At 39.7% G+C, this 27,786-nt stretch overlaps 1 protein-coding gene and 1 long non-coding RNA gene across 5 annotated transcripts in view; one reads left to right on the top strand and one right to left on the bottom strand.

Moving 5' to 3' along the window:
- Nucleotides 1–6,212: 6,212 nt before the first annotated feature.
- Nucleotides 6,213–27,786, top strand: part of LOC116483250 (charged multivesicular body protein 3) — a 116,590-nt gene continuing 95,016 nt past the window's right edge. Inside the window, exons 1-5 of one of the 4 annotated variants that reach the window (XM_032177113.2) lie at nucleotides 6,216–6,283; nucleotides 7,248–7,414; nucleotides 9,604–9,743; nucleotides 18,126–18,241; nucleotides 25,211–27,231. In XM_032177113.2, the coding sequence (XP_032033004.1) occupies nucleotides 6,216–6,283; nucleotides 7,248–7,414; nucleotides 9,604–9,743; nucleotides 18,126–18,241; nucleotides 25,211–26,786 (2,067 nt within the window). In that variant the 3' untranslated portion in view covers nucleotides 26,787–27,231. Of the gene's footprint in view, nucleotides 7,415–7,497; nucleotides 7,534–9,603; nucleotides 9,744–18,125; nucleotides 18,242–25,210; nucleotides 27,232–27,786 lie in introns of those variants that run through there. The other 3 variants (XM_058428293.1, XM_032177109.2, XM_058428294.1) reach the window with 3 other exon arrangements.
- LOC131381293 (uncharacterized) lies at nucleotides 12,815–26,402 on the bottom strand. Its single transcript, XR_009209932.1, has 4 exons — nucleotides 26,266–26,402; nucleotides 25,194–25,386; nucleotides 20,333–20,589; nucleotides 12,815–12,884 (listed from the first exon to the last, which is right to left on the bottom strand). It is a non-coding gene; the product is annotated as an uncharacterized LOC131381293 (long non-coding RNA).

The following is a 27,786-nucleotide window of genomic DNA, read 5'->3' as shown; positions in this document are numbered from 1 at the left end:
AGATGAGACACCCTACTGAAAACCATGGGATTAGGCACAAGCCTAATGGCTAAGACTTGATAACCCCAGCTCGTTTTCCCACTCAGTCCCAGAATGCTGGCAGCCATACTTGAACTCTCTAGGCAGGATTCTTCTCTTAAGAAAGATAACAGCGTGGAGAAAGGACTTACAGATAGATCCTCCCAGTGAAATGGGCAGGGCTTTTCTCTTTCACCTACAGTGAGCCCCGTTCACTCTCCAAGAATTTCTAATGAGCTTTTCAGTGCCTCATGTTTATGGACCTGTGAATACAGACCCGAGAATTACCAGGCAATTAAAGGGAGCCTCTAATGTGAAAGGCAAAGTCGAAAGTACACAAATAGAAAATGAATCCAGAAGCAATGCAAAGGGCAAAAGAAACCTCAGGGGGGACCACTATACTTAATATCTTCAGAAAGATAGGAGAATAAACATATTGCATACATAAAAAGAATAGGATGCCACAGAAGAGGCACATCCCAGTAACAAGAAAGAGCTTTTGAAAATGAAAAAGGAGTATAGATAAAATTAGAAATTTAGGCAGTCATGGTGGCTCATGCTTGTGATGCCAGTACTTTGGAAGGCTGAGAGGGGAGGATCCCTTGTGGCCAAGCGTTCGAGACCAGCCTAGGCAGCATAGAAAGACTTCATCTCAACAAGAGAAAAATTTTTAAATTGGCTGGGCATGATGGTGCATGCCTATGGTCCCAGCTACTTGGGAGGATGAGCCAGGAGGATCACTTGAACCCGGGAGTTCAAGGCTGCAGTGAGCTATGATTGCACCACTGCACTGAAGCCTGGGTGGCAGAGCAAAACCTTGTCTCTAAAAAAAAAAAAAAAAGAATTTAGTAGAAGGAGCAGAAGATAAAGGTGAAGACATCTCTTAGAAAGTGAAATGAATGGCAAAGAAAGAAAAACTGGAGAAAAAAGAGAATACAATTATAGGATCAATTTAGGAGTTCCAACATCTTGCTAATAGGAGTTCCAGAAAAGAGAATGGACGGAGGAAATTATCAAAGAAATTCCCAGAACTTTGAACATCATGAGTTGCTATATTGAAAAGTACTCAACACAATGAAGGGAAGGAAACTTGGATTAAGGTATATCATAGAAGTTCAGAACACCAAAGATGAAAGGAAGTTCAAAAAGCATACAGACAGAACAAACAAGTCACTTTTAAAGGGCAGGAGTCAAAACGATGCTAGCCTTCCAACAGCAACAACAGAAGCCAAGGCTTCTGATCAGTGCTTTCAAAATTCTGAGGGAAAATGATGTCCAGTTTAGAATTCTATATTTGGCCAAACTATCATCCAACGTGAGGATAACTGCAACTAACTCTCAAACGGTTCACAAAAAAAAAAAGTGTGCACTTATAATCTAGAGAAAAGATGTGATTCAACAAATAGGGCAAAAGGTTAACATTGGTGAATTGGTAAGGACACTTTTTGTAATATTCTTGCAAGTTAAGTCTTCTCTATGTTTGAAAAAAAAAAACCCATACAACTAATGGGGGTAAAATAAAGGAATTTTTAGACATGTAAGACATCCAAAGTTTATCTCCATGCCCACTTTCTTACTAAGCCACTGTAGACGTGGATGTGTTCATGCAAACAAGAAAATGAAAGAACTAAAGTGCAACCATGGGATCAAGAAAACAGAGAATCCAGCACAGAAGAGAAGAGACAGGAAGTCCTGAGACAACAGCTATGGGTGGCTCTGGACAGGAGCCAGGCTGAACTGGAGTGGGAGGACTGAGGACGGAAGGTTTATTTCCAATAAAATATGAAACTAATAGATTAGCTGTTTGAGTAATCTTAGAGTTCAGAGAGTTTGGGGATGAATAAGTGGCTGGGGCCATAGAAAATAGAACAAACCAAAATTTGAGTTAATTATTAACTCCAGAGGCAATGAACAATTGCGCAAGAAAGGTTTCTTATATGGTTCAGCTATGAACAAGATTTATATGGGCATATTAATATAAAGATGAATATATAATATAATCATGTTGGGAATGAGGGGAGGGAAATGGTGTGTGAATACAGGGCATAAAAGACAGAATTCCTCATCGTCCGTGGTAAGAAATCAATAGATAATGTATAAAATGGAAAAAGCAAGAAAAGCAGTAAAAACCTATTCTTTGAAAATATAGAGGTAAACATGAAAAAATTGCTAAAATAATTGAAGGCAGTGTCTCTGAGGAATGGGAATCAGAGATGGTAGGGAAAAGCAAGGGATGTGGTCTTTGTTTTGTTTTGTTTTATTGAGGCAGGATCTCACTCTCTCACCCAGGCTGCAGTACTGTGGTGGGATCACATCTCACTGCAGCAGCCTCAAACTCCTGGGCTCAAGCAATCCTTCCGCCTCAGCCTCCTCAGTAGCTGGAACTACAGGAGGGTGCCCACCGTGCCTGGTTTATTTTTATTTTTTGTATTTTTTTGTAGAGACAGGGTCTCACTGTGCTGCCCGGGATGGTCTGGAACTCCTGGGCTCAAGTGATCCTCCTGCCTTGGCTTCCCAAAATGCTACAATTACAGGTGAGCCACCTCTTCTGGCCAATGTGTTTTTTTATAAGTAGGGTTTGTCAGGGACATTCTCAGTTTTTCCTCCCTAGTCTGGCATAATTTCATTACCATTGCCCCTTTTACTCCCAAAGTTGTCCCAGTTTTGTATGTAGCCCTGAAATACTACTTCATTTTTTAAACTATGTGTGCATGATATTTTGATAACAGTGAAATAAAAAGAGAAGGCTCTTTGGACCTTAAATAAAATAACTCTGGTTCATCAAGCTCAGTCAAAGACTTTAATTTTCTTTTTTCCAAAAACTAATTCTTTTTTTTTTCAATTTTTACCCTCTGTACATTAGAATGTATCCAAAAACCAATTCTTCAAATTAATTACAATTAAATTAATTACAATTAATTCTTTAAATTAATTACAAGCAATGTGTATTTCGAAGCACTTTTACAATCACTCGCTCATTTAATCCTTACAACAGCCTCATAGGGTAAGCATCCTATCCCATTTTATAGATGATAAAAATGAGGGGCCAGGCGCAGTGGCTCATGCCTGTAATCCCAGCACTTTGGGAGGCTGAGGCGGGCAGGTCACAAGGTCAGGAGTTTGAGACCATCCTGGCCAACACGGTGAAACCCCATGTCTACTAAAATACAAAAAATTAGCCGGGCGTGGTGGCACGCACCTGTAGTCCCAGCTACCTGGGAGGCTGAGGCAGGGGAATCGCTTGAACCCAGGAGGCGGAGGTTGCAGTGAACTAAGATTGCACCACTGCACTCCAGCCTGGCAACAGGGCAAAACTCTCAAAAAAAAAAAAAAAAAAGAGGTTAGGGAGGTCTTCTGATTGTCTACCAAGGTGACACTAGTCCACTGGACCAGGCCCTTTAATTACAGTTTGCACACTCTTGCCACAATATCAAATGATAAGGCATTTAAGCCAACCTACAAATGAACAGAATCTGAGATATAAAACCAATAACCCAGATTAATAGCCTATTAGAAAAACAGATTATGAAAATGAATAATTCATACATTCTTCTGTTTTTGAAAATAAATTCTAATTAGTCTGCCCAGGTAGGCTTAGTGGAAACTGAAATCAATCTCATGGGAAGGCAGCCCACACTTCCAACCCCTGTCGTCTTTGGAGTCCCAGAGGATGAATCGCTGCTGCTAAACCTCTGGACCAGGAAAACAGTCCTAGTGGTTTTTGTTTTGTTTTGTTTTGTTTTGTTGTTGTTTAGATTAAAAAGTAATACATGATTATTTCAGAAAATATAATAAAATAGAGATATAGCATAAAAGAAAAAATATTCTAAATCCCATCACTTAGAGGCGAATACACCTAACAATTTAGTGGATACATCTCTGTCTTTTTGTAACACAAATACAAAAATAGGATCATATGATGCAAACTTCTCAGTTACCTGGTTTTTTTCACCAAACACTATATTTTGGACATGGTTCCATGTCCATAACCATGTGTCTACATTTTTCTGTTTAGTGGCTGCCTCATGGTTCATCATTTGAATTACTGTATTTGATCAATCCTCGGTCACTAGATATTTGGGTTCTTCCTTTCTTCTTTCCAGCATTAACTCTGCAACAACGACGAAATTCTATACACACATCTTTGTGCCCATGTCCAATTATTCCTCAAGATAAATTTCCTGAAGAGAGATGACTGTGCCAAAGAGCTTGTATTTTACGGGGGGCTTCTAACCCACATTGTATACCCCCACCAACATAGAATGTGCTTGTCCATACTCTCATATTCAGATGACCCAATGTGTTCTCTTATCAATGCTTTTATCCCTCCTGTGGGTTAAACCATGAATGAAACAAAGCAAGGGGGTTGGGATGGGAGGCAGTTGAAACAAACAAGAAATTTAAAAAGAGTTCTTCAATCCCTTCTTTCTAGTCCCTCCCACATTCTAATGTTTTTTTCCAATTTGGAACTCTGGCCTGACTAGTTCCACCCTCAGCTCACACACCAACTTTCCCTGAGCCATCCCTCTTCTGTATTTTTGAGATTGGGTCAGTCTCTCCTCACTAGCGAGTACATACATTCCTTTGAGGTGAGGGACATTACCTTAAGTGTCAAGGTTTGGACAACAATATCATCACAGGGTCACCATGACATGCCCAAGAATTCTGAAATTTCAGAACCAGGCTTGTTAGAATGAGTTGTTTAACACAGTCTCCCACACTCATCTGCCAGCCACGAGAACAAAGCCACATGGAAGCTAAAGACACAGAGGCAGTGTCCAATTGCTGGCTGGACATTCCTACACCTCCTCATCTGATTCTCAATGCTCCCTGGGCCCATCCCCTTCCAACTCCTCCCCCACTAGCCCGGCACTGAAATGCCCTTGTTCACTTTATTTTAAATGGGCACCATTCGGAGGCTACATTCTCAGAGTCCATTCTTTGCTTCCCGTTCCTCACTTGCTCCATGACCTGGGATCATGATCCCTTTCTTCCTAAAAATTTCACCCCTAGTTTCGGATAGTTGACAGTTTTGCACAAATAGTAACATTTCCCCGTAATTACTGTTTTTTTTTTTTTTCCTTCCTTATCAAAAGGGGCTGGTCAAAGCCAACCTTGTTCAATTTATGAACCCAACTCCTTCCTCCCTCAAGACTGACACGGAGATTGACCTAAAGAGTACGCTCGGCCCGATTAAATTTATAAGCACAGAACTGGGTATCGCATGCTTGTCCATGTGACTCTTTCTTTTCTTTTTTTTTTTGAGACGGAGTCTTGCTCTGTCACCCAGGCTGGATGGAGTGCAGTGGCGTGATCTCGGCTCACTGCAAGCTCCGCCTCCCGAGTTCACGCCATTCTCCTGCCTCAGCCTCCTGACTAGCTGGGACTACAGGCTCCCACCACCACGCTGGCCTAATTTTTTGTATTTTTAATAGAGGCAGGGTTTCACCGTGTTAACCAGGATGGTCTCGAACTCCTGACCTCGTGATCTGCCCGCCTCAGCCTCCCAAAGTGCTGGGATTACAGGCGTGAGCCTCTGTGCCCGGCCCATGTACAAAACAAAGCACCCGGAACTTTGCACCTGGACGTATCAACACTCAACAACCTTTGTCCTAGGAACTCATGGAGTCCACACCAGGCTTTTAACACCCGTGAGACTGAAGCGGGAAAAGGCTGTAACTGGCAGCGACAACTGGGCCTAGTATAACGCTAACTCCAGTTTTGGCCAAACCTCCTCCAACACAACATGTGCAAAGCCACATTCTCATGAAGAGGGGTCAAAACATTTGCTTTCTGGGTTTAACCTTCTACCATCTCAAACCAACTGTGCCAAAAATTTCCCTATTCACCAGGATTCATCAAAAAACGTACATTTCTATTTTTACCGATTTTAAGAGAATTAACTGCTCTATTTTTACAAAAAATACACAAAGTGATACAATCCAAACACTAATCCTCAGACAAAATCAATTGCTAAACATTGGAGGGGCAAAAGGGGAGACCACGCAGCAAAAGCACGGAGAAGCAACTTTCGGCACTGCCGGAAGGCCCCGACCACGCTGCGGCTCCGCCTCTCCTCCCGCCCCTCGTTCGGTAGTCCGGTAGCCCCGCGGCTCCCCGAATTCCCCGCCCTCGGCCCCTGCGGGTCCACCCTGCAGGCCCCGCCCCGGCCCCGCCTCATCGCGACGTCAGTTGTTATGTCTCGGCTCCGGCCGCGGCCGCAGCTAATCTACGGCTGTGGAGGCCACGGCCGCGGCCTCTGGAGGTGGCAGAGGTGTTGGAGACGGGTGCCGCGACCGGCACCGCCCATCCGAGCGGGGCGGGCGCTGAGTGGCCGGGAGGCAGCCGGGTAGCCTCCTGGAGGAGCAGTCTCAGGGCCTGTTATTGGTTTTTTCCCTCCGAGACCGATTCCCTCTGCAGAGACCGCGACGCCCCATCCTGGGCTGGGCCGCTGGGCCCGCCCGCCTGAGAGGCGCCGCCCGCCAGCCGGCCCGAGCGAACCTGGAGCCGCCGCCGTGCCCGTCGCGCTTCTCGCGGAGCCTGGGCGGTCGGCCTGGGGCCTGGGCTTCGGGCGCGGCGTTGCGGCGGCCGCTCCTCCCCGCGCAGGACACGCTGGGCCCCGGGCCTGGCCCGGCCGAGCGCCGCGCCATCCTGACCCGCGGCCGCGGGAGTCCGGCCCCCACGGCCCCTCGGTCCCCGGCCTGCCGCCCGGATCCCCGCCTCCTGGGCGGATCTGAGTTATTTTTTGGTCTCTCCCCATCCCCCTTGAGATCGCGGCACCGGAGGGCCGACCCCGCCACCTGGGTCAGTGCCGCCGCCGGGGGAAGCCTCCCTCGTTTTGTTCTTCCCCGCGAGCTCTCCCCGCGCTCCTCTCCTTTCGGTGCTTAATGGATGGGGGTTTTGAGTTTTTCCCCTTTATTTTTGTCGCCTCTTGACTGGGAGGCCCGGCGCGAGGCTCTGCGCCTCTGCGTCCCTCATCGCCGCCTCACGCCCGCGCGGATCCCGTCACCTGCCTCCCCGCCGGGGATGGCCGGCCAGTAACGGCGCCGGGTGGCCCGCGCGTGGACACGGGGCCCTCGCCCAAGCTGCCACCGAGCCGCAGCCCCCGCCCTCGACCCTTCTCTCTCCCGTATTCCGAGCTCTCTGGAAAGAGAGGAGACGCCAGGGAAGATGTGGCTGAAGCTTTTTTTCTTGCTCCTTTATTTCCTGGTCCTGTTCGTCCTGGCCAGGTTTTTTGAGGCCATTGTGTGGTATGAAACTGGCATCTTTGCCACCCAGCTGGTGGATCCGGTGGCGCTGAGCTTCAAGAAGCTGAAGACCATTTTGGAGTGCCGGGGGTTGGGCTACTCAGGGCTGCCCGAGAAGAAGGATGTCCGGGAGCTGGTGGAAAAGTCAGGCGAGTATCGGGCTTCCCCTAGGGTCCTCTCCACCTGGGAGAGGGGACGACCTGTACCTCCTGGTACCTGGCTGTTCCCCCACAGTGAGGCCTTCCCTGGAAGGGTTAAAACTACCCAGGTTTGTTCGTCCAAGCTTTCTACAATCAAGTATGCGGATCCCAGCTTTGAGGAGGAGGCTGAAATTATTTGGAGAGGTGTTGGTGTATCCTTTTAAGGTTATCGTAAAATGACAGTTTAAAGTGTGGCTTCTTAGCGTTGTTTACTAAGTTGAGTGATTTTCTCAAAATTCGGGAATATCAACTAGTTACAAACTGGAAACCATTATTTGTCAGTTGAAGTTCATAAAAACGTAAGAAAAACTCCAAAATGTTGTCTGTCAATAGCAATATTTGTCACGATAGTAATAATAAGGTACCCAGAGTGGGGACACATCTTTGGAATACTTACTATCAGAGGCACTTGGGCCTAGGATTTAAATGTTAAATCATGAGTTTGAATATAGACAGTGTACACCGCACAGTATTAGCTTTTCAGACGTTAAGTTTGTTGAAAATAAGGCGAGCATTTTGTATAAATGCCTGCCATGTTCGAGTTTATATTATATTTCTGTTAGGATTTTTAAAAATTTGCATCTTGGATGTAAAAGAAAATTTTTTTTTGTCTTCTGTGTCACAGGCACCCTTGCATTGTTTAATGGGTTGAGAAATATACGTGAAATAGTGCTGAGAGAATATTCAGTGTCTTAAAGAATGTGTTTTTAGGAATTGTTGGTTTTGGTAGGATTGCGTGAGAAATATGGTTAATCTTTTTCACTGCTGCACAAAGTATATCTTTAGATATACTTCCTGAAAGTGGAATGTAATTTGAGAAAGGCTTTCTGCGTTGCTGTAGAAAGCAGCTGAAACTGATGGTTATCTTTTTTGTTGTTTCAAGTATTTTTGTCAGCTGTATCTTTTACAAGACAAATCTTTTCCTTCTTTAGTACCCTATAGACATGTAGCGTGATAGACAAGAGTATGAGCTCTCTAGCAGTTTAACACTTGGATATTTGTAGGTTGCGGGTTATAAAACTCATGTCTCACTGTTAGGGTAGAGGAGAGGAACACGCTCTGCAAAAGTGATAAATGTTTCTTTAGAGAAAATATAAAATCGTGTATTATTCTTGCCCCTTGTTTGCTGACTGGTTTATGGTGATTCTTATTTCTACCATAGGGGGAAGAAGTGGAGTAACTAGGGTAAAAGATCTCTAATAAATAAACTCTCTTGGTTTAGAGATGAGAAGCTGCCAAAGCCATCGTTTTTTTATGGACAATAATTTGATCACACATTTTTTTTTCTTTTGACTGTTATTTATTATTGCCTTCTTATGGGCCTAAAAATACTTGGCACATTGAATGTACTAGGAGTCCACATTTAACTTTAAGACGCACAGCCCAGTATGACTCAAATCACACGTTTTATGGCAGAAAAGTCATGGTATAGCTGTTTAAAATTTAAGTGTTTATTGTGAATGATTTTGCTGCTATCATGGTGCAGTACTTGGTTTCTCACTGTTTAATATTTAAGGCGAAAGTTAAAATAATTTGACTTTAGTGTTTTCCTTTCCTTTTTGTTTAACGATACAAGCTCTAAATTTATACTGTAAATTTGTATATGAATATGGAGTTTGTTCTGTCTAACAGGTAAAGTTCTAACCTCCAAGTCATACAAACCCTGTTGCTCTTTTAAGCAGGGCTGATGGCAAATTCTGTGAACCCAATTCTACATCTTTTAAGTAAGAAGCATATAAGCCATAAGCCATATTGTTTAAAAATGTATATGAAGCCTGTATGTGTCATTCATAAAACTAAATAATTAATAAAGTGGTGCCTTTTTGGAGTGGTACAAATTTGGTAATTTCCTAATAATTATGTGATAACCCCACTAAAATATAAGCCCTATTCTATAAGAGATGGATTTTTGTCTATTTTGTTCACTTTTCCCTGACACATAGGAAGTTCTTACTACATACTTATTGAATGTATGACTCCTAAGTGGGTATATTCCAGGTTCTACTAGTAGTTCTTGTCTATAAAATACAATGAAAGTACAATATCATGATTCTTAACAGTGTATAAAATGGAATTACTGAAATTGGGAATCTAGGATTCTTGCAACCTTATTAGTGTTATTCTTTTCCTTTCTTCAGGTGACTTGATGGAGGGTGAGCTCTATTCTGCTCTCAAGGAAGAAGAAGCATCCGAATCGGTTTCTAGTACCAATTTCAGTGGTGAAATGCACTTCTATGAGCTTGTGGAAGACACAAAAGATGGCATCTGGCTGGTTCAGGTATGAAAAGCAGTAATAATTTGATAATTTGAGAACCCTAAAAAAATTATTTTTACTAAAATAGTACGTACCAGCCAGTGACACTTCCGTGTACTTGTGTCTTGTTTCTCACACATAACTCAGTTCTCTTAGGGAGGCTCTAGTATCTTCTTAAAAAGGTTTTGGAGACTGAGGAAAATGAAAATTGAGTAGTGGGAAAGAGAAAGTTGGGGGATGGGGGTCAACTTTTTGTTTAGAATCCCCAGAAGCAAATCTATTTTAGTTATTGGACCTTTGTTGAATTGAGAAATACACATATATATCCCTTTTATTTAGTGATTTGCACTGTTTCTCTTAGTTTTTATTATCTCCAGTTTTTAATTCAGTGGCCTGAATAATTTTTATATGTAAGTAAGAACCCTAAAGTAAAAGCAAAGGAATCATTGTATTAGGGAAATAGCCAACTTTGTGACTATAGAGGAGCTGTTGTGGAAACTGGTGGGGGTGCTCATAACGTAACTCAGGATGATGAGATTGTAATTTTTAACCCTTGTTTTTATGATAGCAAAACTGTGAGACTTCATTAGCATATTAGAATTTTAGATCTATGAAGGACCTTAAAAATATTTTATACTTTCCAAGATGTAATTTATGGTGAGTGGGCATGCATTATCATTTACATATTTTAATGTAAATCAGAAAAATTATATTAACATAAATTTCATAAATTTTGCTTAGGACAGAACCAAAGTTATTTACATTTTAAAACTGTACATTCACTTAAAGTGACATATCAAGTAAATTAACAGCATGAATGTGGCTAAAATTATTAATGTAGTCTGAATGGCTGAAGCTTGGAAATTATATCAGACTAACCCTTTCTGAGATTCTGAGAGGTGAAGTAGCTTGTCCAAGGTCATGGAACTAGTTGGTAATATTGAACCAGGATGAAACCCAGGTCTTCTGATTTCTTGACCGGTACTCTTATCATTTCACACTGGAGTGGACAAAGTTTGATTCAGGGCATGAAAATTAAAACAGTTTCTTCATATTTCTTTCTGAGAGTAAAGACTGCAAAATATGGTAGGAAAAGCTATGAGTTCAGAGACATTAGTTGCAGGTCTGGTACTGTCACTGACTAGCAGTATGATTGTGAATAGGTATATTTTTCTGTTGCACGTGGCCTCAAATAAATACATATACATCTAAAAAGGATAAAATAGTACAGTAGTCCACTGTACTAAAGGGTTGAGGTTTGGGAATTCTTCCAGAGATTACATTGTTTATCCATGGCCTTTCTTTATTGTAACCTTCCTATTGCATTTTTCCTTTTACCTTCCAAATAATCTAATTCAGTAATTTTTAAGTTCAGCAATGGGAGGGAATGTGAGGGTATGGGTGTAGTCTATACATTATCTATTTAAATTTTAGTTCATTTCTGTGTCAGTTGGAGTTGAAAAATAAGGTGTAGCTTTTTTAAGGCTTTAATTTCTATGTATATTGTTATTCCATTTCTTTTCTCTGGTACTTATTTCTAATAGTCTGATTGAGAAAGACACTGGTTTTGATAATTTTAGATTTTATTACTGAGGTTGAATTGAATAGCCAGTCCCACTGCCCTGCGTTCAGTGTCTAAATGTCACACACATTGACTGATCCCATGGAAATAAATGGTGAAGATGTTGCACACCTTTGAAACTTGGAAAGGCCATGTCAAAAGTCTTGAGTTCTTTTGCTATATAGGCTGCTGCCTATAGGCAACAAATACATTCTGGTTCGATAGTTAGCAGTATGTTCTTGGCTTGTAAAATGATCTACTGTTTTTGAAGTCCTGTTAAAGATATCCATGAATTAAGCTCCTGTAATAAATATGTGACAGAATTCATCAAAAGTTTATTCAGCTGTGGGTGTGCCAGGCCCTGTTCTGGGCCCTGAAGATATACCAGAAACACACACCAAGCTAAGGCCTTGCTCTGTCAGGCAGCTCACATTCTAGTTGGGAGAGGCAGACACCAAATAAATAAATATTTAATATAACATCAGTTAGTGGAAAGTAGTAAGAAGAAAAATAAGCAGATTAAGGAGATGAGAGTGGCAAGGAATTCTCTGGTAAGGTGACAAATGAAGTGAAGGACAAATAATTATAGTAAATGGTAGCATTGTAAATTCTAGTTGCTAAATTTTTTTTCTCTGAAAATATTTTTAAACCTCATAGGTATTAATAGTTGAAAAACAACTCTTAAAAAATAGAATGTATTTCTGTGGTTTTTCTATGTATGGAAATAATGCAGTGGGACACCTACTTAATTTTTCCAGTGATGCTCAAGGTTTGCATTGACCACCACTGTCTGGCTTGTGTTCCTTGAGGCCAGTGGCTTACATCTGTCAAATAGCTGGCCTGGTCTGAAAGAACAATCTCTGGCAGGACAACTGAGAAGAATGAGATTGAAACCCTGTCCTTGACACTGTGAACTAGCCAGCTAAGCCAATCAGCACAGCCACCTTGGTTTAAGCCCTTAAAAGAGGGTTGTATTTTTTTTTTAAGCTATGCTTAAAATTGAAAATATCTACTAGAAACAGAAAAGAAATATTGTCTCCATTGCTTGCCATTCTTTCAGCTCAGATCATATATATTAATCTATTGTAAAAGATAACTTTCAAGAATTCAGTTTCTAACAATTTGAATTGTTGTTATTTTCTGTTTACAATAGTCCCCCCTTACCTGAGGGGGATACGTTCCAAGACCCCCGGTGGATGCCTGAAACCGTGGATAGTACCAAATCCTATATAGTCTATGTTTTTTCCTATACATGCATACCTTTGATAAAGTTTAATGTGTAAGTTAGGCACACTAACAACAACAACTAATAATAAAAATAGAACAATTATAACAGTATACTGAAATAACATTTATGTAAATGTGGTATCTCTCTCTCCAAATATCTAATTGTATGTAGTATTTTCAGACTGCAGTTGACTGCAGAAAGTGAAACTGAGGATAAGGTGAGACCACTGTATTTTAGAAGAAGCTGACTAATTTATTCTCTGTCATTTGTTTTAAGTCTATGAGGAGTGTTTTCATAGATGAAGATGCACAGATGCCAGCCAGTTCAATCCTCTTCACATTTTCAAGCTTTTCCAGGTCCATTTTACTTATAGTCTCTGTAATGTGAACAGAATTTATTTTAGTTTTCAAGGTAGCAACATACATATGACATCTTTACCAATGACACACTATGAAATACATGAAGAACCAAGTGCTCTTTTTTCTAAGTTATTTCTTTGTTTTTTTTTTTGTTTTGTTTTGTTTTGTTTTGAGACGGAGTCTTGCTCTGTCGCCCAGGCTGGAGTGCAGTGGCACAATCTCGGCTCACTGCAAGCTCCTCCTCCCGGGTTCACGCCATTCTCCTGCCTCAGCCTCTCCGAGTAGCTGGGACTACAGGCGCCCGCCACCATGCCCGGCTAATTTTTTGTATTTTTGGTAGAGACGGGGTTTCACCGTGGTCTCGATCTCCTGACCTCGTGATCCGCCTGCCTCGGCCTCCCAAATTGCTGGGATTACAAGCGTGAGCCACCGCGCCCAGCCTTTTCTAAGTTATTTCTAACATTGTTTTTCTCCTTTGTCCCTAACCCAAGCTCATATCTTTCATTAGCTATTCATTTAACAGTTTTGTGGATTCTTTGGCCCCAGTCTTCATAGCATTACAAATAGAAGATGGTTACTTTTCTTTCAAAAGACCCTTGGTCAGAGAGGCAGATGGCACAGTGGATAGGCTTCTGAAGTGGAGAAGTTAGCATAATTTATGGGTTTTATGGATTTATCCTCCTCTTAACGTTTCTGTTTCTCTGTTTTGAGTTTTGTCATAGTTTAAAGAAGGACATATTTGTTCCCTACTAGCTGTGTTACATCATACGGAATTTAAAGTCACTGGAATTGAGGTAGCAGTGAGAAGCATCATATGATTTAAAATAAAGCTTTGGGTCAATATTTACTGAAGTATTACATCAATATATTTCCTGTTTGGCTGACAAGAGTTAATAGCTGATTTTAAACTTGTTTATCTTTGCTCCTAGACAATAGTTTTGTTCGAGGAGATTCTAAATTACTTATTTCTTTCTTGATACTACTATAGAGGTGAAACACATAGCAAGCCACTTTGTTTTATATTTTGTATTGGTAAAAAAATTTATAAATTCATAAAGTAAGAATACAAAAAAATTAAACAAAACACTGTTTTGTTTTTGTCAATCATTTGTCCTTACTCTTAATGTTTTATATAGTTTCCATGTATATACTAGGTTGGCTTATGATTTTGAAAGTGGAGACTCCCTATTATAATGAAATACTGAGAATGCAGAAAATATCGTAGCACAATACTCTCATTGTTCCAGGGAGTTATGTTACTTAACTAAACCTGGATGTCGTTGTATGGAGAATAACAATATTAAAAGGGGTATGCCACATGGTTTGATCAGTAGTAATAAACCTCACCTCTAAATAATGGGCGTTTTAAAATGCACTGAATTAGACATCGTTATGTCTGACTGAGGTCAAGAACATTAATATGCAGTTGCTTAGCACGGTACTATTTATGCCACTGTTTGTCCAGAAAACATCTTGGTACAGGTTGCTGGGGAAGGGACTTTGATTATAACAGAAATCAAAAGCTTAAGAGTCTTTCCTTTAGAGACTCTGTGTAATCAGAACTAGAAGAATGAGTTATTAAACTGTAAGAAGCTGAAATTGTTTGGTTTGACATAAATATTTATTGAGCACCCATATGAGTTGGGCACTATATTAACTGCAAGGACTATAGTGGTGAGCAAGTGTGGGGATGCCAGAGGCAGATACCCTGGGAAAGGGAATGGAAAGATTGCTTCACTTCTAGCCTGTGTTGCCAGGTCTGTTCCAGACCTGGAACTCAAGCTGTACTTTGTCCAGTTTTTTTCTAGTCTTTGAAAATGTTCCCCACATACAGTGTTCCTTCTTGAGCTGCTGAGGAAAATGTCTCCCCTTTTAATGAGACCAGCCATATGAATGCCACTCAGAATCATCATGCATCCTTCTAGGATATGAGCTGTAAATTGGGGACTCTTACTGGTATGACATAGTGTGTGTGTATGTGTGTATATATATAATATATATATAAAATATATAAGGCATAGATGTGTGTGTGTGTATATATATATATATATATATATATGGCTGAGAATATTTTATTGTGCTGTGTGACTCAACCAGATGAGTTATTTTGTGAAAATATTAGCATTTTTATAGTGGTTGGTTAATTTAAACTCCACCAAATTCAATTTATGTTAAACCTTCAGTTGAATTATATAACTATATAGGACTTTGGGCACATTTTTAATTGCATAAATATAACTATAAATTAATATAAAATGCTTTCATGCAGTGCCTACAAGATTTTTCATTTTTGTGTAGCTCTGTCAGTCAGGGATCCTTAAACTCTTCAAAAACAAATGCTAGAACAGATTGCTGAATAAATAAGGCCTGGCATTGAACATTGTCTTGTACCTGCCCCAGGTATGTTCCCAACTCTTTTCACTCACTTCTACTATCTCTGCTATAACCAGGAGGTACCTGGGAAGAACCCCTCTCATTCCTCCTTCTTTTCGTAACATTGGAGCTCTTATCACATGTCTCAAAGATATCTGTGCAGTGAACAGGATCTTCACTGAAAGATGCCTCCAGACTTAGGAACTAAATATTTACACTGGCAAGGCAACCTCTAAACTCCTTGGAGCAGTGTCATTCTGCACACAGACCTGAAATGTTTGGGTTATTTGCAACCTTGATCAAGAAATGGGATAATGCCTGAAAAGTGAGTTATTTTTAAAAGAGGGCAAAGAGTAGAGATTATGGTAGTATGATTGCACAGATACTTCTTAATCTTTCTAAGGAATCTGAAAAATAAGTTAAACGTGTCTTTGATTATTTGACCAAAAGAACTATCAGATTGACTCTTGAGTGGTAGCAAAAAAAAAAAAAAAAAAAGAACAAGAGGCAACAGGAGCCTGCTTTGTTTGATCTTTCTAATTTTCTAGGCACAACTTTTTTTTCTCTCTCTTTTTTTTTGAGATGGAGTCTTGCTCTGTTACCCAGGCTGGAGTGCAGTGGCATAATCTCGGCTCACTGCAACCTCTGCTTCCCGGGTTCAAGTGATTCTCCTGCCTCAGCCTCCCAAGTAGCCAGGATTACAGATGTGTACCACCATGCCCGGCTAATTTTTGTTTTTTAATAGAGGTGGGGTTTCACCATGTTGGCCAGGCTGGTCTCGAACTCCTGACCTCAAATGATCCACCTGCCTCGGCCTCCAGAAGTGCTGGGATTAAAGGCGTGAGCCACCATGCCCGGCCTTCTAGGTAAAACTTATAAAGTACTTTTGGACCAGAGAAAAATGTAAAGCTAGGGACTTACTGGGTAGGGAAACTGGTGTGAGCATCCTTCAAAAGAGCTTTCACCTATTAAGTGCATGTCCCCAGATTGCCTTCTTCCTGGTTACTTCAACTGTCTGAGTATTTGAATAAGTTGTATCTGCCTCAATAAGACCACTTATTTTCATTAAAAAGTACTATCAAAACTATGGTTGGGGGCAGTGGTTCATGCCTGTAATTCCAACACTTGGGAGGCCGAGGCATGAGGAACTGAGGCCAGGTATTTGAGGCTGCAGTGAGCCGTGATTGAGCCACTGCACTTCAGCCTAGGGAACAGAGTGAGACCCTGTCCCTTAAAAAAAAAAAAAAATGTAATATCAAAACTATTTGCTTAATGCCCTAAATTGTGTATATGTATTCATTAAGCTTCAAACTTATGTGTTAAGATATTATGTATGCATGTGTGTCTCGGTAAGTATGAGGATGGTAGTGGAATGTCACAGTGGTTATTTGGCACATAAAGTGAACTTCAAGTCACTTGTCATCACCATGTGCTGTCTCTTCTGCTGCCCTCTAACATTTGTTAGACATTCTAGCAGAGAGGCCACAGATGAGGTGGCTGCACCACCTCTTGCGTCTCCCAAGGAGTTAACTGTCAGCGCTCATTTTACACACCCACCTGCAACTTCACTTCCTGGAGGCTTTGTGAGTGTGAAAATGGTCCTTCCTCCCAGAAAGATTAGAGGCCCCCAGAGTATTATGTTGTAATTTTGAATTGTATAGTATCAGTAATATAGCATTTATGAAAATAAACTTGGCCTGTATACCCTGGACTTAAACAGATGGTTTCATGATGACTTTAGACATTTTTGGCTTTCCTTTAACTTCCCATTTAGTTATTTTTATGGTCTTGTTTTTAATGTTTTTTGGTTTTTACTGGTATCTGCATTGAAATTCTGCCTTCATTAAAGGCAGGAAGATTAGGAGATAAAGGGAAAAGGTTTAATGATTAGAAAGGCTGACATTTATAAGAGAAGTCTTAACATATTTTGAAGGTCTTGCTCTGTCACCCAGGCTGGATTGCAGTGGCGCAATCTCTACTCACTGCAACCTCCACCTCGCAGGTTCAAGTGATTCTCATGCCTCAGCCTTCTAAGCAGCTGGGACTATAGGTGCCTGCCACCACGCCTGGCTAATTTTGTATTTCTAGTAGAGATGGGGTTGTGCCATGTTGGCCAGGCTGGTCTTGAACTCTTGGACTCAAGTGATGCATCTGCCTTGGCCTCCCAACATGTTGGGATTACAGGCGTGAGCCACCACACCTGGCCTCTTTTTCTTTTCTTAAGAAATCTTTTTCTATTCCTAATCCTAATTGTGTTTGAAAGCTCTTGCAAATTTGAAGTACAAGTTCAATAATGTAAAATTCATTATGGTAATTCTTTTTGTATGTTAGAGCTATTCATGATTAAGCAAAAAGCCATAGAAGTAGTAGCATTTATTGATTTAGTCAAAGCATCCTTTAATAGAAAACATGTGTTTGACTCTTGGCTCCATAATTATACTTTTTAAAAAGTGAAATTTGAACTTGTTGAACCTACATGTGATAATTTTTAGTAAGCTTTATTTGGATTATTGTTTAAAATTTTCTTTTCAGAGCAAAGAGAAATTATTCCAAGGGCCATTTTCTTCCTGTGTAACTTAATTAGAGAGAAGAGGCCACGTGGTGGAGAACGTGACTAGCCTTTTAATACAGTTTTGACTCCCTCCCTCTCTTTGTAACTGCCACAGAGTGTGGGAGAGTTTAATTTACCTTTCAGTGTTTTAAGTCTTTTTCCTATTGGATAGTTGCTCCTTCTGTAAGAATTGTAATGATAATGTGATGATACAGTAAACAAGAGCTGGGAACAGAATATCTTTTTTTTAAGTGAAATTATATTGTTGATATAAACGATTGGCTTGACTCCATTTTAGGTAATTAAGTTTCTTTTTCTCTTTTTTTGGGAATAGGTCATAGCAAATGACAGAAGTCCCTTGGTGGGCAAAATTCACTGGGAGAAAATGGTTAAAAAGGTGTCAAGATTTGGAATACGTACAGGCACATTTAACTGTTCCAGTGATCCCAGGTGAGTTGATTAGGCAATTCTTAGAATTTGAGTCCTGACCAGGATCTTTCTTATTTAAAAAGGACAACGATACTAGAAGCCTGCTTGAACTGAAAGCTTATTATAATGTGTAGCACACTCTTAGTTACGCAGGTGCTTGATTAATAGTTTTTGATAAGCTGGCAGCTAATGACTTTCACTCCAAGATCTCTCTCTGTCTTCTCTATCTCCTCTCTCCCCGTCCCTTTCTCTGGCTCTTCTGTGTTTTTTCTATTGAAGATATCTCTTAAGATTGTGTCTTTAGTCCTTTTCGTTTCACCTTTCTTTTCCAAAGAGATCTCGGCACATTCATGGCTTTAGGTGACATCTCTGTGCTGATCTAAATCTTCTATCATTCTGACCTCTAGTTTGCATTTCTTTGCTTATTTCCATTTGCTCTGCAACTATCCCTAGACATATTCTTTTCCCTGAAACCTAGTATCTGAAATCAGATTCATCCTCTTTTTCTTTAATCATCCATGTAGCCTTCTACCTTTCTTTTTTCTGTCCTTCACTGGTTTTCCCCCCATTTTCTCAAATAAGAATCCTTGGAGGTGTTTTTGTTTATGTTTTGTTTTTTCGTTATCATTTCCAGTATTCAGTCTGTCACATTATTTCTTATTTTATTATTCCATTATTTCTTCTTTGAAATGCCTTTTTTTCCATTTCTCATGCTACCAAGTTATAACTTAGTCTCATTCATTCATTCATTTAATTTTCCATTTGGTAAATATTTAATGAAAGATTAGCATGTACAGCATGTTTTGTTTTGTGTGGAGGAGGAGGTATATATATATATATATATATATATATATGTCAAAAACCCCACAATATTAGCTAGTTTCAAATGTAGGTAGATATGCCTGACTTACATCCTTTATATGTGTTAGCCATAATGGGCAACCCATTGGTTGTAGAAAACTCTCCTAAACCATTACTGTACCTCCTTTCCTTGGCCTTACATTTACTTCTCTTCTGCTTAGAACCCTTGTTTTGCCCGCTAGTAATATAGGGTGAGATCGATGGTAGAGTTCCCCTAAGAGTTGGTAATAGGAGGGAAATTCCTATATCTCTTAACTCACATTTAGTCTCCTCATCTACCTGCAAGGCTCTCATGCTCATCTTCACCACAAAGTCTTTTTTTCTGACTTTTTTTTTTTTTTGAGACAGGATTTGGTTTTGTGACTCAGGCTGGAGTGCAGTGGTGTGATCATAGCTCACTGCAACCTCCGGCTGATGGATGGGCTCAAGTGATCTTCCCACCTCAGCATCCTAAGTAGCTGGAACTATATGCATGCATCACCACACCTGGCTAATTTTTTTTTTTTTTTTGTAGAGATGGAGTCTTGCTATGTTTGTTGCCCAGGCTGGTAACCACAGAATCTTAATTACATCCCAATGTCTTTTGTTGAAATGTCCGAGATAGCTTAAGTCTTAATGTTCTTTTGAAAAGGAAATCATTCTGATCTCCATTTGTCATTTACCAAAGACTTAGGATTTGATCTGATTCCATCATTTCCAAATAGAGTCAAAGTGAAAGGTCTTTTTCTTCCTCACTGATTTTTACAATACTAGAACAAATGATAATGCTGATATTTTGATTTTTCTAGTTATGCCAAAAGTCAGTATTCATATCACTGTTTTCTTTTAAAATACCCAATGTATTTTTTAAAAATCAGTGGAATTAAATAATACATTTCAAACATTATAGTTTATAAATATATTAGAAAACATCAAATAAAAACACATTTTAAAAATATATAAAGTTGAATATATTAAAGTCTAATGTTATTAGATAATGAAGAATTCAAAAACACAAAATAAAAATAATCTGTTAAACGTGAAAAACTGAAAGAATGATTTGGTGGGGGCAGACAAACCATAATCTTATAATCTTATAAATCAGAGTGCATCAGAAGTATCATAATTCAGTCCAGTGGATTTTAGTGCAAATTTATTTAGCTTTTCTTTTGAAAAGCTCTGATTCTGTATTAGCTGAGAAATGGTGAAGAGATACATATAAGCTAGCTCCAGATGTTTTCCTCTAAATCCTTCATCTTCAAATAATCTTACCTCTTATTTACAATTAAAGCAATGTTTTTTTACGTAACTTTTTGCTTTTTTGTTGACTGTAGCTGTAGTTTTTGTTATTTTAAAAAAGTACTTCTACTCAGCCTCATCAGAAAATAATTTTGTTGCACAGTAACTTGTACCAGTTCCAATAATGTGTCCATGACTCCTCATTTGGAAAGTCCTCCTACTGGAATAAGAACTCCTTCTTGCCATAGAAGCTATGCTTAATCAGGGTCATTTTTCTCTTCTTTTGATGACTATGGAGATACAGAAGAACAAAATTTAGAGATATAGAAAAGAGTGTTCAGAATTTCAATGCAGGGTGTAAGTGGGCAGAGAATAGTGTTATTCAGGAAGTGTTTTAATCACATATTTTGAGTAATTGAGTCATCATCTTGATTTTGGAGTTTTAAAAATACCAAAACTCTGTGCCCCACTGTCTGTGCTGCATTCTTTGACTGTAGTCCCTTCTCTGGGGTGGCCTCTGGGCAGCTGACTTCAATATGCTGGTCCCACTGTACAGCTATACTTTCCTGACCTGTTTAGCACCTGCCTTAGTCTGTTTTGTGTTGCTGTATAAGAATACCTGAGGCCGAGTGGTGGCTCACGCCTGTAATCCCAGCACTTTGGGAGGCTGAGGCAGGTAGATCACCAGAGGTAAGGAGTTGGAGACCAGCCTGGCCAACATGGCGAAACCCCGTCTCTACTAAAAATACAAAAATTAGCCGAGCGTGGTGGTGGGTGCCTGTAATCCCAGCTACTCAGGAGACTGAGGCAAGAGAATCACTTGAACCCAGGAGGTGGAGGTTGCAGTGAGCCGAGATTGCACCACTGCACTCCAAGCCTGGGTGACAAGAGGGAGACTCTGTCTCAAAAAAAAAAAAAAAAAAAATACCTGAGGCTGAATAATTTATAAAGAAAATAGATTTATTTAGCTCACTGTTCTGCAGGCTGTATAAGAAGCATGGTGCCAGCATCTGCTCAGCTTCTGGTGAGGCTTCTGTGCTGCCAGAACATGGTAGAGAAGGTCAAAGGGAAAGTGGACACATGTGAAGGGCATGTGGCTTTATGTCAACCCACTCTCAAGGAAACTACTCCATTCCCTCAAGAACTAATTCAGTCTTGCCAGAGTTAGAGCTCACTAACTTGAGAGCAGCACTAAGTATTCATGAGGGATCCGCCTCCGTGACCCAGACACCTCCCACTAGGCCCCACCTCTCAACACTGCCACACTGGGAAGAAAATGTCAACATGAGGTTTGGTGGGGACAGACAAACCATAACCAAACCAGAGCAGCTCCCTTAAGAACATTCAGGACTACCACTTCTGAGCAGCTTCTGACTCTGTCTAGTTGTAGCAGCTTTAATTTCTTTCCCTATATACCCAGAAGGAGTGGCCTTGCCTGGCTCTACCTCTTCTTATTCCCTAACCAACAGATCGATTTCAGAGGGCTTTTCCTGTGAGGGTCATACTCTGTGCTTTTTTTGAGAAAGTAGGAGATGAGGTAGTAATGATGTGTGGAGAGGGTTGGGGAGATGGGGGTTAGTAAAGAGAAGATAGAGGACATGGGAATTGCAGGAGCTGAGTGGTAAACAGGAAGCCTTATGGCAAGAGTGTCAGGGATGGTGGCCTGTGGAAAAAATGGGGAAGGAGAAGAGAAGGGGAGATTGCAGAGAGAGCCAGGAAAACTAAGGAGGCCAATGGCCTTGTCTGAAAAAACAGCATATATAAACAGAAATGTTAAGGTTTCTCTCTCTTCCTTTCTTCTTTTTTTTTTTTTTTTTTTTTTTTTTTAGATGGAGTCTTACTCTATTGCCCAGGCTGGAGTGCAGTGGCACGATCTCAACTCACTGCAATCTCAGCCTACTGGGTTCAGGCAATTCTTGTGTCTCAGCCCCCCAAGTAGCTGGGATTACAGGTGCGTGCCACCATGCCCAGCTAATTTTTGTATTTTCAGTAGAGACACGGTTTCACCATGTTGGCCAGACCATTCTCGAACTCCTGGCCTCAAGTGATCCACCCGCCTTGGCCTCCCAAAGTGCTGGGATTACAGATATGAGCCACCGAGCCCAGCTTCTTTTTAAATATAGCATGCCACATCAGCAACTGGAAGACCGAAACTCACAAGCCATATTTCCTATCGTTTTTAGTCTTAAAATTCTCTAAGAGATCTTAAAAGGTCTCTAAGAGAACTCAAAAGGTTTAGTTTAAAAACTAGAGGATATTTTCATGGTATTGTCATTGAATTTGTTCAGATCATAAAAAAAGTTTTTTTGAATTGGCAATAAAAGTTTTTATATTGATGTAAGGTAATACAACATTATTCTATCTGGAATGAGAAAATTATTACTTAGCTCTGAACTGAAAAAAAAGCACAATATGTTTGTTTTCTTATATGAAGAAATGTCTGCACTTAGAACTTGTTCATTTTACAAAGTAAGTTTTCTGTCAGAAAGACTGTCATTTAATTTATGGCACAAATCAGAGGCCACAGTAGGAAGATAAAATAGATGGCCAAGGGTTGAAATGTGTCATCACAAATATCATGTGCAATGAAAACGTTAAAGATACTTGAAGATACTTAAGATATAAATAAGACAATTGTCCATATGCATTTGACTTGTTACTTTTTTGGGATAGGGTAAAAATAGAATTCATGTCAATGAATGAATGATTATTTTGCATTGAGTAGAAGATATTTATTTTGTAGAAATACATACTTTTCAGACCATTTCAGTTAAAACAGTAATGATATTAATGGAATCTGTCTTATTAAGGAAGTGAATCAACTCAACAAGAAGCTAAGAGTCACAGTCTATGATTTTGAGTCACCTAGACAGTTTTCCAGAGTCATCACTAACCTTGTCTTAAGACATAGCATGTTGTCTTCATTTATCTTAAACTATATCACAGAATCCCTGAGATAAAATTAGTTATATTATCATTATAAAGCCATATGCTACCTACGTCAAGTCTCTTCTCTCTTCATCTGATCATATGATGTGTAATATGCTTATTTAATAAAATATAATCCATGCTAAGTAAAGCATAACATCTATGACTTTTACATCAATATTCTGAGTAGCGAAATGAGAAGTCAGATATTTATTACTATGCATATACAAATCTGTAACAAATAAAACGTATCCATGTGGTAGATTGTCTTTTTTACAACTTTATTGAGGTAAATTTTACTTAAAAATTTCACATGGTAGGTTTTGGAAAAAAAATGCTTTTTAAAAACAAAAGATTAACTCTTCTGTGTGGTACATGAAAAAAGAAACTAAAACTAACTAAAACGAAAAACAAAAGGCAGCCTGGGTGACATGGTGAGACCCCATCTCTATAAAACATTCTTTTAAAACTTAGCCTGGCATGGTGGCGTGCATATGTGGTCCTAGCTACTCAAGGAGGCTGAGGCAGGAGAATCACTTGAGCCCAGGAGTTCAAGACTGCAATGAACTGTGATTGCATCAGTGCACTCCAGCCTAGGTGACAGGGAAAGACCCTATATCTTATTATAAAAATAAAATAACTAAAAATTAAAAAATAAAAACAAAAGGAAAATATTTTCACTTACAATCTCTTTACTGGGATACAACAGCTGTTTTCATTTCTCTTTTTTTTTTTTGAGATGAAGTCTTGCTCTGTCGCCCAGGCTGGAGTGCAGTGGTGTGATCTTGGCTCACTGCACCCTCTGCCTCCCGGGTTCAAGCGGTTCTCCTGCCTCAGCCTCCCGAGTAGCTGGGATTACAGGCACGCGTTGCCATGCCCAGCTAATTTTTATATTTTTAGTAGAGATGGGGTTTCACCATGTTGGCCAGGATGGTCTCAATCTCCTGACTTTGTGATCCACCCACCTTGGCCTCCCAAAGTGCTGGGATTACAGGTGTGAGCCACTGCGCCCAGCCTGTTTTCATTTTTTAATATTTCTTTTATTACCTACTTTTTTAAGGGGAGATGGATATCACAAGTCTCCTAACAAGAACCTGTCAATAGACAGGTTTCCAAAAGGAAGAGAGTCATGATCGTACTGGATAAATCTAAACGTTTTTGAACGATTGAATTTTAGTTAAATTCTTCTGAATATACTCTGCTGTAAAATGGGGATCATTTTTGAAGTGAACCTCTTAATCTAAATACTTCCTGTTTTTGTTTCCTCTTTTTAAATACTCCCCTTCATGATCTTCATTGAAGAAATAAGAGAATACAAAAATATATGGGGCTTGCCGTTGCTCTTTTCTTGGTTGGCTTTTGTGCAGATTACTTTGTAGCAGTCAGGCATTGTGGTAGTTGTTAATTAAATGGGTAAGCATGACTCCTACCCTCAAGGAGCTTGCACCAAACCAGTGACTCAGCCATAGGATAATCTGTTTTATTCTCTTTTCTCCACCCATCTGGATTCTAACCATCCTTCAAGACCTAGTTCAATTCCTAAACCATTCATGAAATCTGCACCAGCCCAAACTTTGAACTTCTTTTGCATTATTTAGCAACAGAATATATACAGTTTTATCTCTGTTTTGTCTCAATAGGATTTTAAATTCCTTCTGAGCATGAATTATTTTCTTCTTATCTTCTGGATCTTAGCACATAATGCAGTTGTAGGCACATGAGAGATGCCAAAGTATTTGCTGATTCCTTTGGCTCAGAGGCTTTTCAAGATACACTTTATTAAAAAAAAAAAAAAAAGAAACAGAAATACAAAACAAACTAGAAAAACAGAGCTTGCTTTTCACAACTGCCAAGTAGTGGTACCACTTTTTGATTATTTGGAAATTATTTCATTTTGGGGAGAGGTGCTAAAGAAATTCATCAGGGAAGATAAATTGTTTGCATTATAGCCCAGCTGTTTACTTACAGTTTCCTCTCTCATAGATATTGCAGGAGAAGAGGCTGGGTCCGATCCACACTCATTATGTCTGTTCCACAAACAAGTACTTCAAAAGGGAAAGTCATGCTTAAAGAATACAGTGGACGCAAGATTGAAGTAGAGCACATTTTTAAATGGATAACTGCTCATGCAGCTTCTCGGATCAAAACCATTTATAATGCTGAACATTTGAAAGAAGAATGGAATAAAAGTGATCAGTATTGGTTAAAAATATACCTATTTGCAAACCTTGACCAGCCCCCAGCTTTCTTCTCTGCACTAAGTATAAAGTTTACTGGAAGAGTTGAGTTTATTTTTGTTAATGTAGAAAATTGGGACAACAAGAGTTATATGACAGATATTGGCATATATAATATGCCATCATACATACTTAGAACTCCTGAAGGAATTTACAGATATGGAAACCATACAGGCGAATTTATATCCCTTCAGGCCATGGATTCATTTTTGCGCTCATTACAACCTGAGGTAAATGATCTGTTTGTTTTGAGCTTGGTTCTAGTTAATCTTATGGCTTGGATGGACTTATTTATTACACAAGGAGCTACCATAAAGCGATTTGTGGTTCTCATAAGCACTTTAGGGACATATAATTCTCTATTAATTATTTCCTGGCTACCTGTGTTGGGCTTTTTACAGCTACCTTACTTAGATAGCTTTTATGAATATAGCTTAAAATTGTTGAGATATTCCAATACAACCACACTGGCTTCATGGGTAAGGGCAGACTGGATGTTTTACTCTTCACACCCAGCCCTGTTTCTCAGTACATACCTTGGTCATGGTTTACTAATTGATTACTTTGAGAAGAAGAGAAGGCGCAACAACAACAATGATGAAGTCAATGCCAATAACTTAGAATGGTTGTCAAGTCTGTGGGACTGGTACACCAGCTACCTCTTCCACCCGATTGCTTCTTTTCAGAACTTTCCTGTAGAATCTGATTGGGATGAAGACCCTGACTTATTCTTGGAGCGCTTAGCTTTCCCTGACCTTTGGCTTCACCCTGTGATACCAACTGATTATATTAAAAACTTACCAATGTGGCGATTTAAATGTCTTGGAGTCCAGTCTGAAGAGGAAATGTCAGAGGGGTCTCAAGATACTGAAAATGACTCAGAAAGTGAGAACACAGACACTTTGAGTAGTGAGAAGGAAGTATTTGAAGATAAGCAAAGCGTACTTCACAATTCTCCAGGAACAGCAAGTCACTGTGATGCTGAGGCTTGTTCATGTGCCAATAAATATTGTCAGACCAGCCCATATGAAAGGCAAGGGAGGTCATATGGATCATATAACACTAATGAAGATATGGAACCTGATTGGTTAACTTGGCCTGCTGATATGCTGCACTGTACTGAATGTGTTGTTTGCCTGGAGAATTTTGAAAATGGATGTTTGCTAATGGGGTTGCCTTGTGGTCATGTGTTTCATCAGAATTGCATTGTGATGTGGTTGGCTGGGGGCCGACACTGTTGCCCTGTTTGCCGGTGGCCTTCTTATAAAAAAAAGCAGCCATATGCACAACACCAGCCCTTGTCAAATGATGTCCCATCTTAACCATGTGCAATTTGTCCTTTATAAGCTTTGAGTATCTTACAGCTTGCCTTTTTAATGTTAGTCGCAATGTTTTTGTGGTTTGAAGTTTAGTTTAATGTTAGTGCAGTGACAGAAAATACACATTATGCTAATGTTGATGACAGAATTTATTTGGTTGCCTTGTGTGTTAATTGAATGCATACTTAATTGTAAAATTTTTTTATTTACAACATTGGAAATTCAGAAGTTAATGTTTTTTTGTAAGCACAAAAGAAGTATGATAGAAATTTATCCTAGCAAGACTTTACAAGATAGGATCAAATTCTAATGGAATTGAGCCGGTTTCTTATCCTAAATGTTTCCTCCCTTTTTACAGTCTCTGTCCGGCACCTCTTGGTTAAATAATGTATGCTGTGAGACATGAAATTAAAACAGACCTATGAAATAAATTATTTTAAAACCAGAAGATTACAGATTTTCTAATGTTAAATTTTTTTGATAAGGTGGCTGAATGATACAGATGTTTTGCTTGTTTGTTAATTTCACAGGTAGATCAAACATGATTCTTGACTCACGTTGGGGAGGAAGACATGTTGCTGGCACTTGCTAGATGTGACAGTTCACCTTTTAGCTTGGTTAGCTTTGATGGGAAAGAATTTCATGGTGGGCTTTTGAAAAAGTACTAAATAATTTATTAGTACTTAGCACATTCATCTAAATAAAATCAACTATAGCATATTAGCCACACATAAATTATGTTTTTTCTGACTTTTACTTTTGAAATTTTTTAAAGCTACAGAAAGCTATAAACATAGGACAGTGAACATCCATTTCTTTTTATCTAATTCACCAAGTGTTCACATTTTGTTATATTTATCTCCTATCTCTTATGTGTATATTTCTTTTTTTTTTTTTTGAGATGGAGTCTCGGTCGCCCAGGCTGGAGTGCAGTGATGTGATCTCGGCTCACTGCAAGCTCCGCCTCCTGGGTTCACAGGAGTAGCTGGGACTACAGGTGCCC

The sequence above is a fragment of the Hylobates moloch genome, unplaced genomic scaffold (genome assembly GCF_009828535.3).
Source record: "Hylobates moloch isolate HMO894 unplaced genomic scaffold, HMol_V3 SCAFFOLD_15, whole genome shotgun sequence".
Lineage (NCBI taxonomy): Eukaryota > Metazoa > Chordata > Mammalia > Primates > Hylobatidae > Hylobates > Hylobates moloch.
This window is presented reverse-complemented; position numbering and strand designations above follow the sequence as displayed.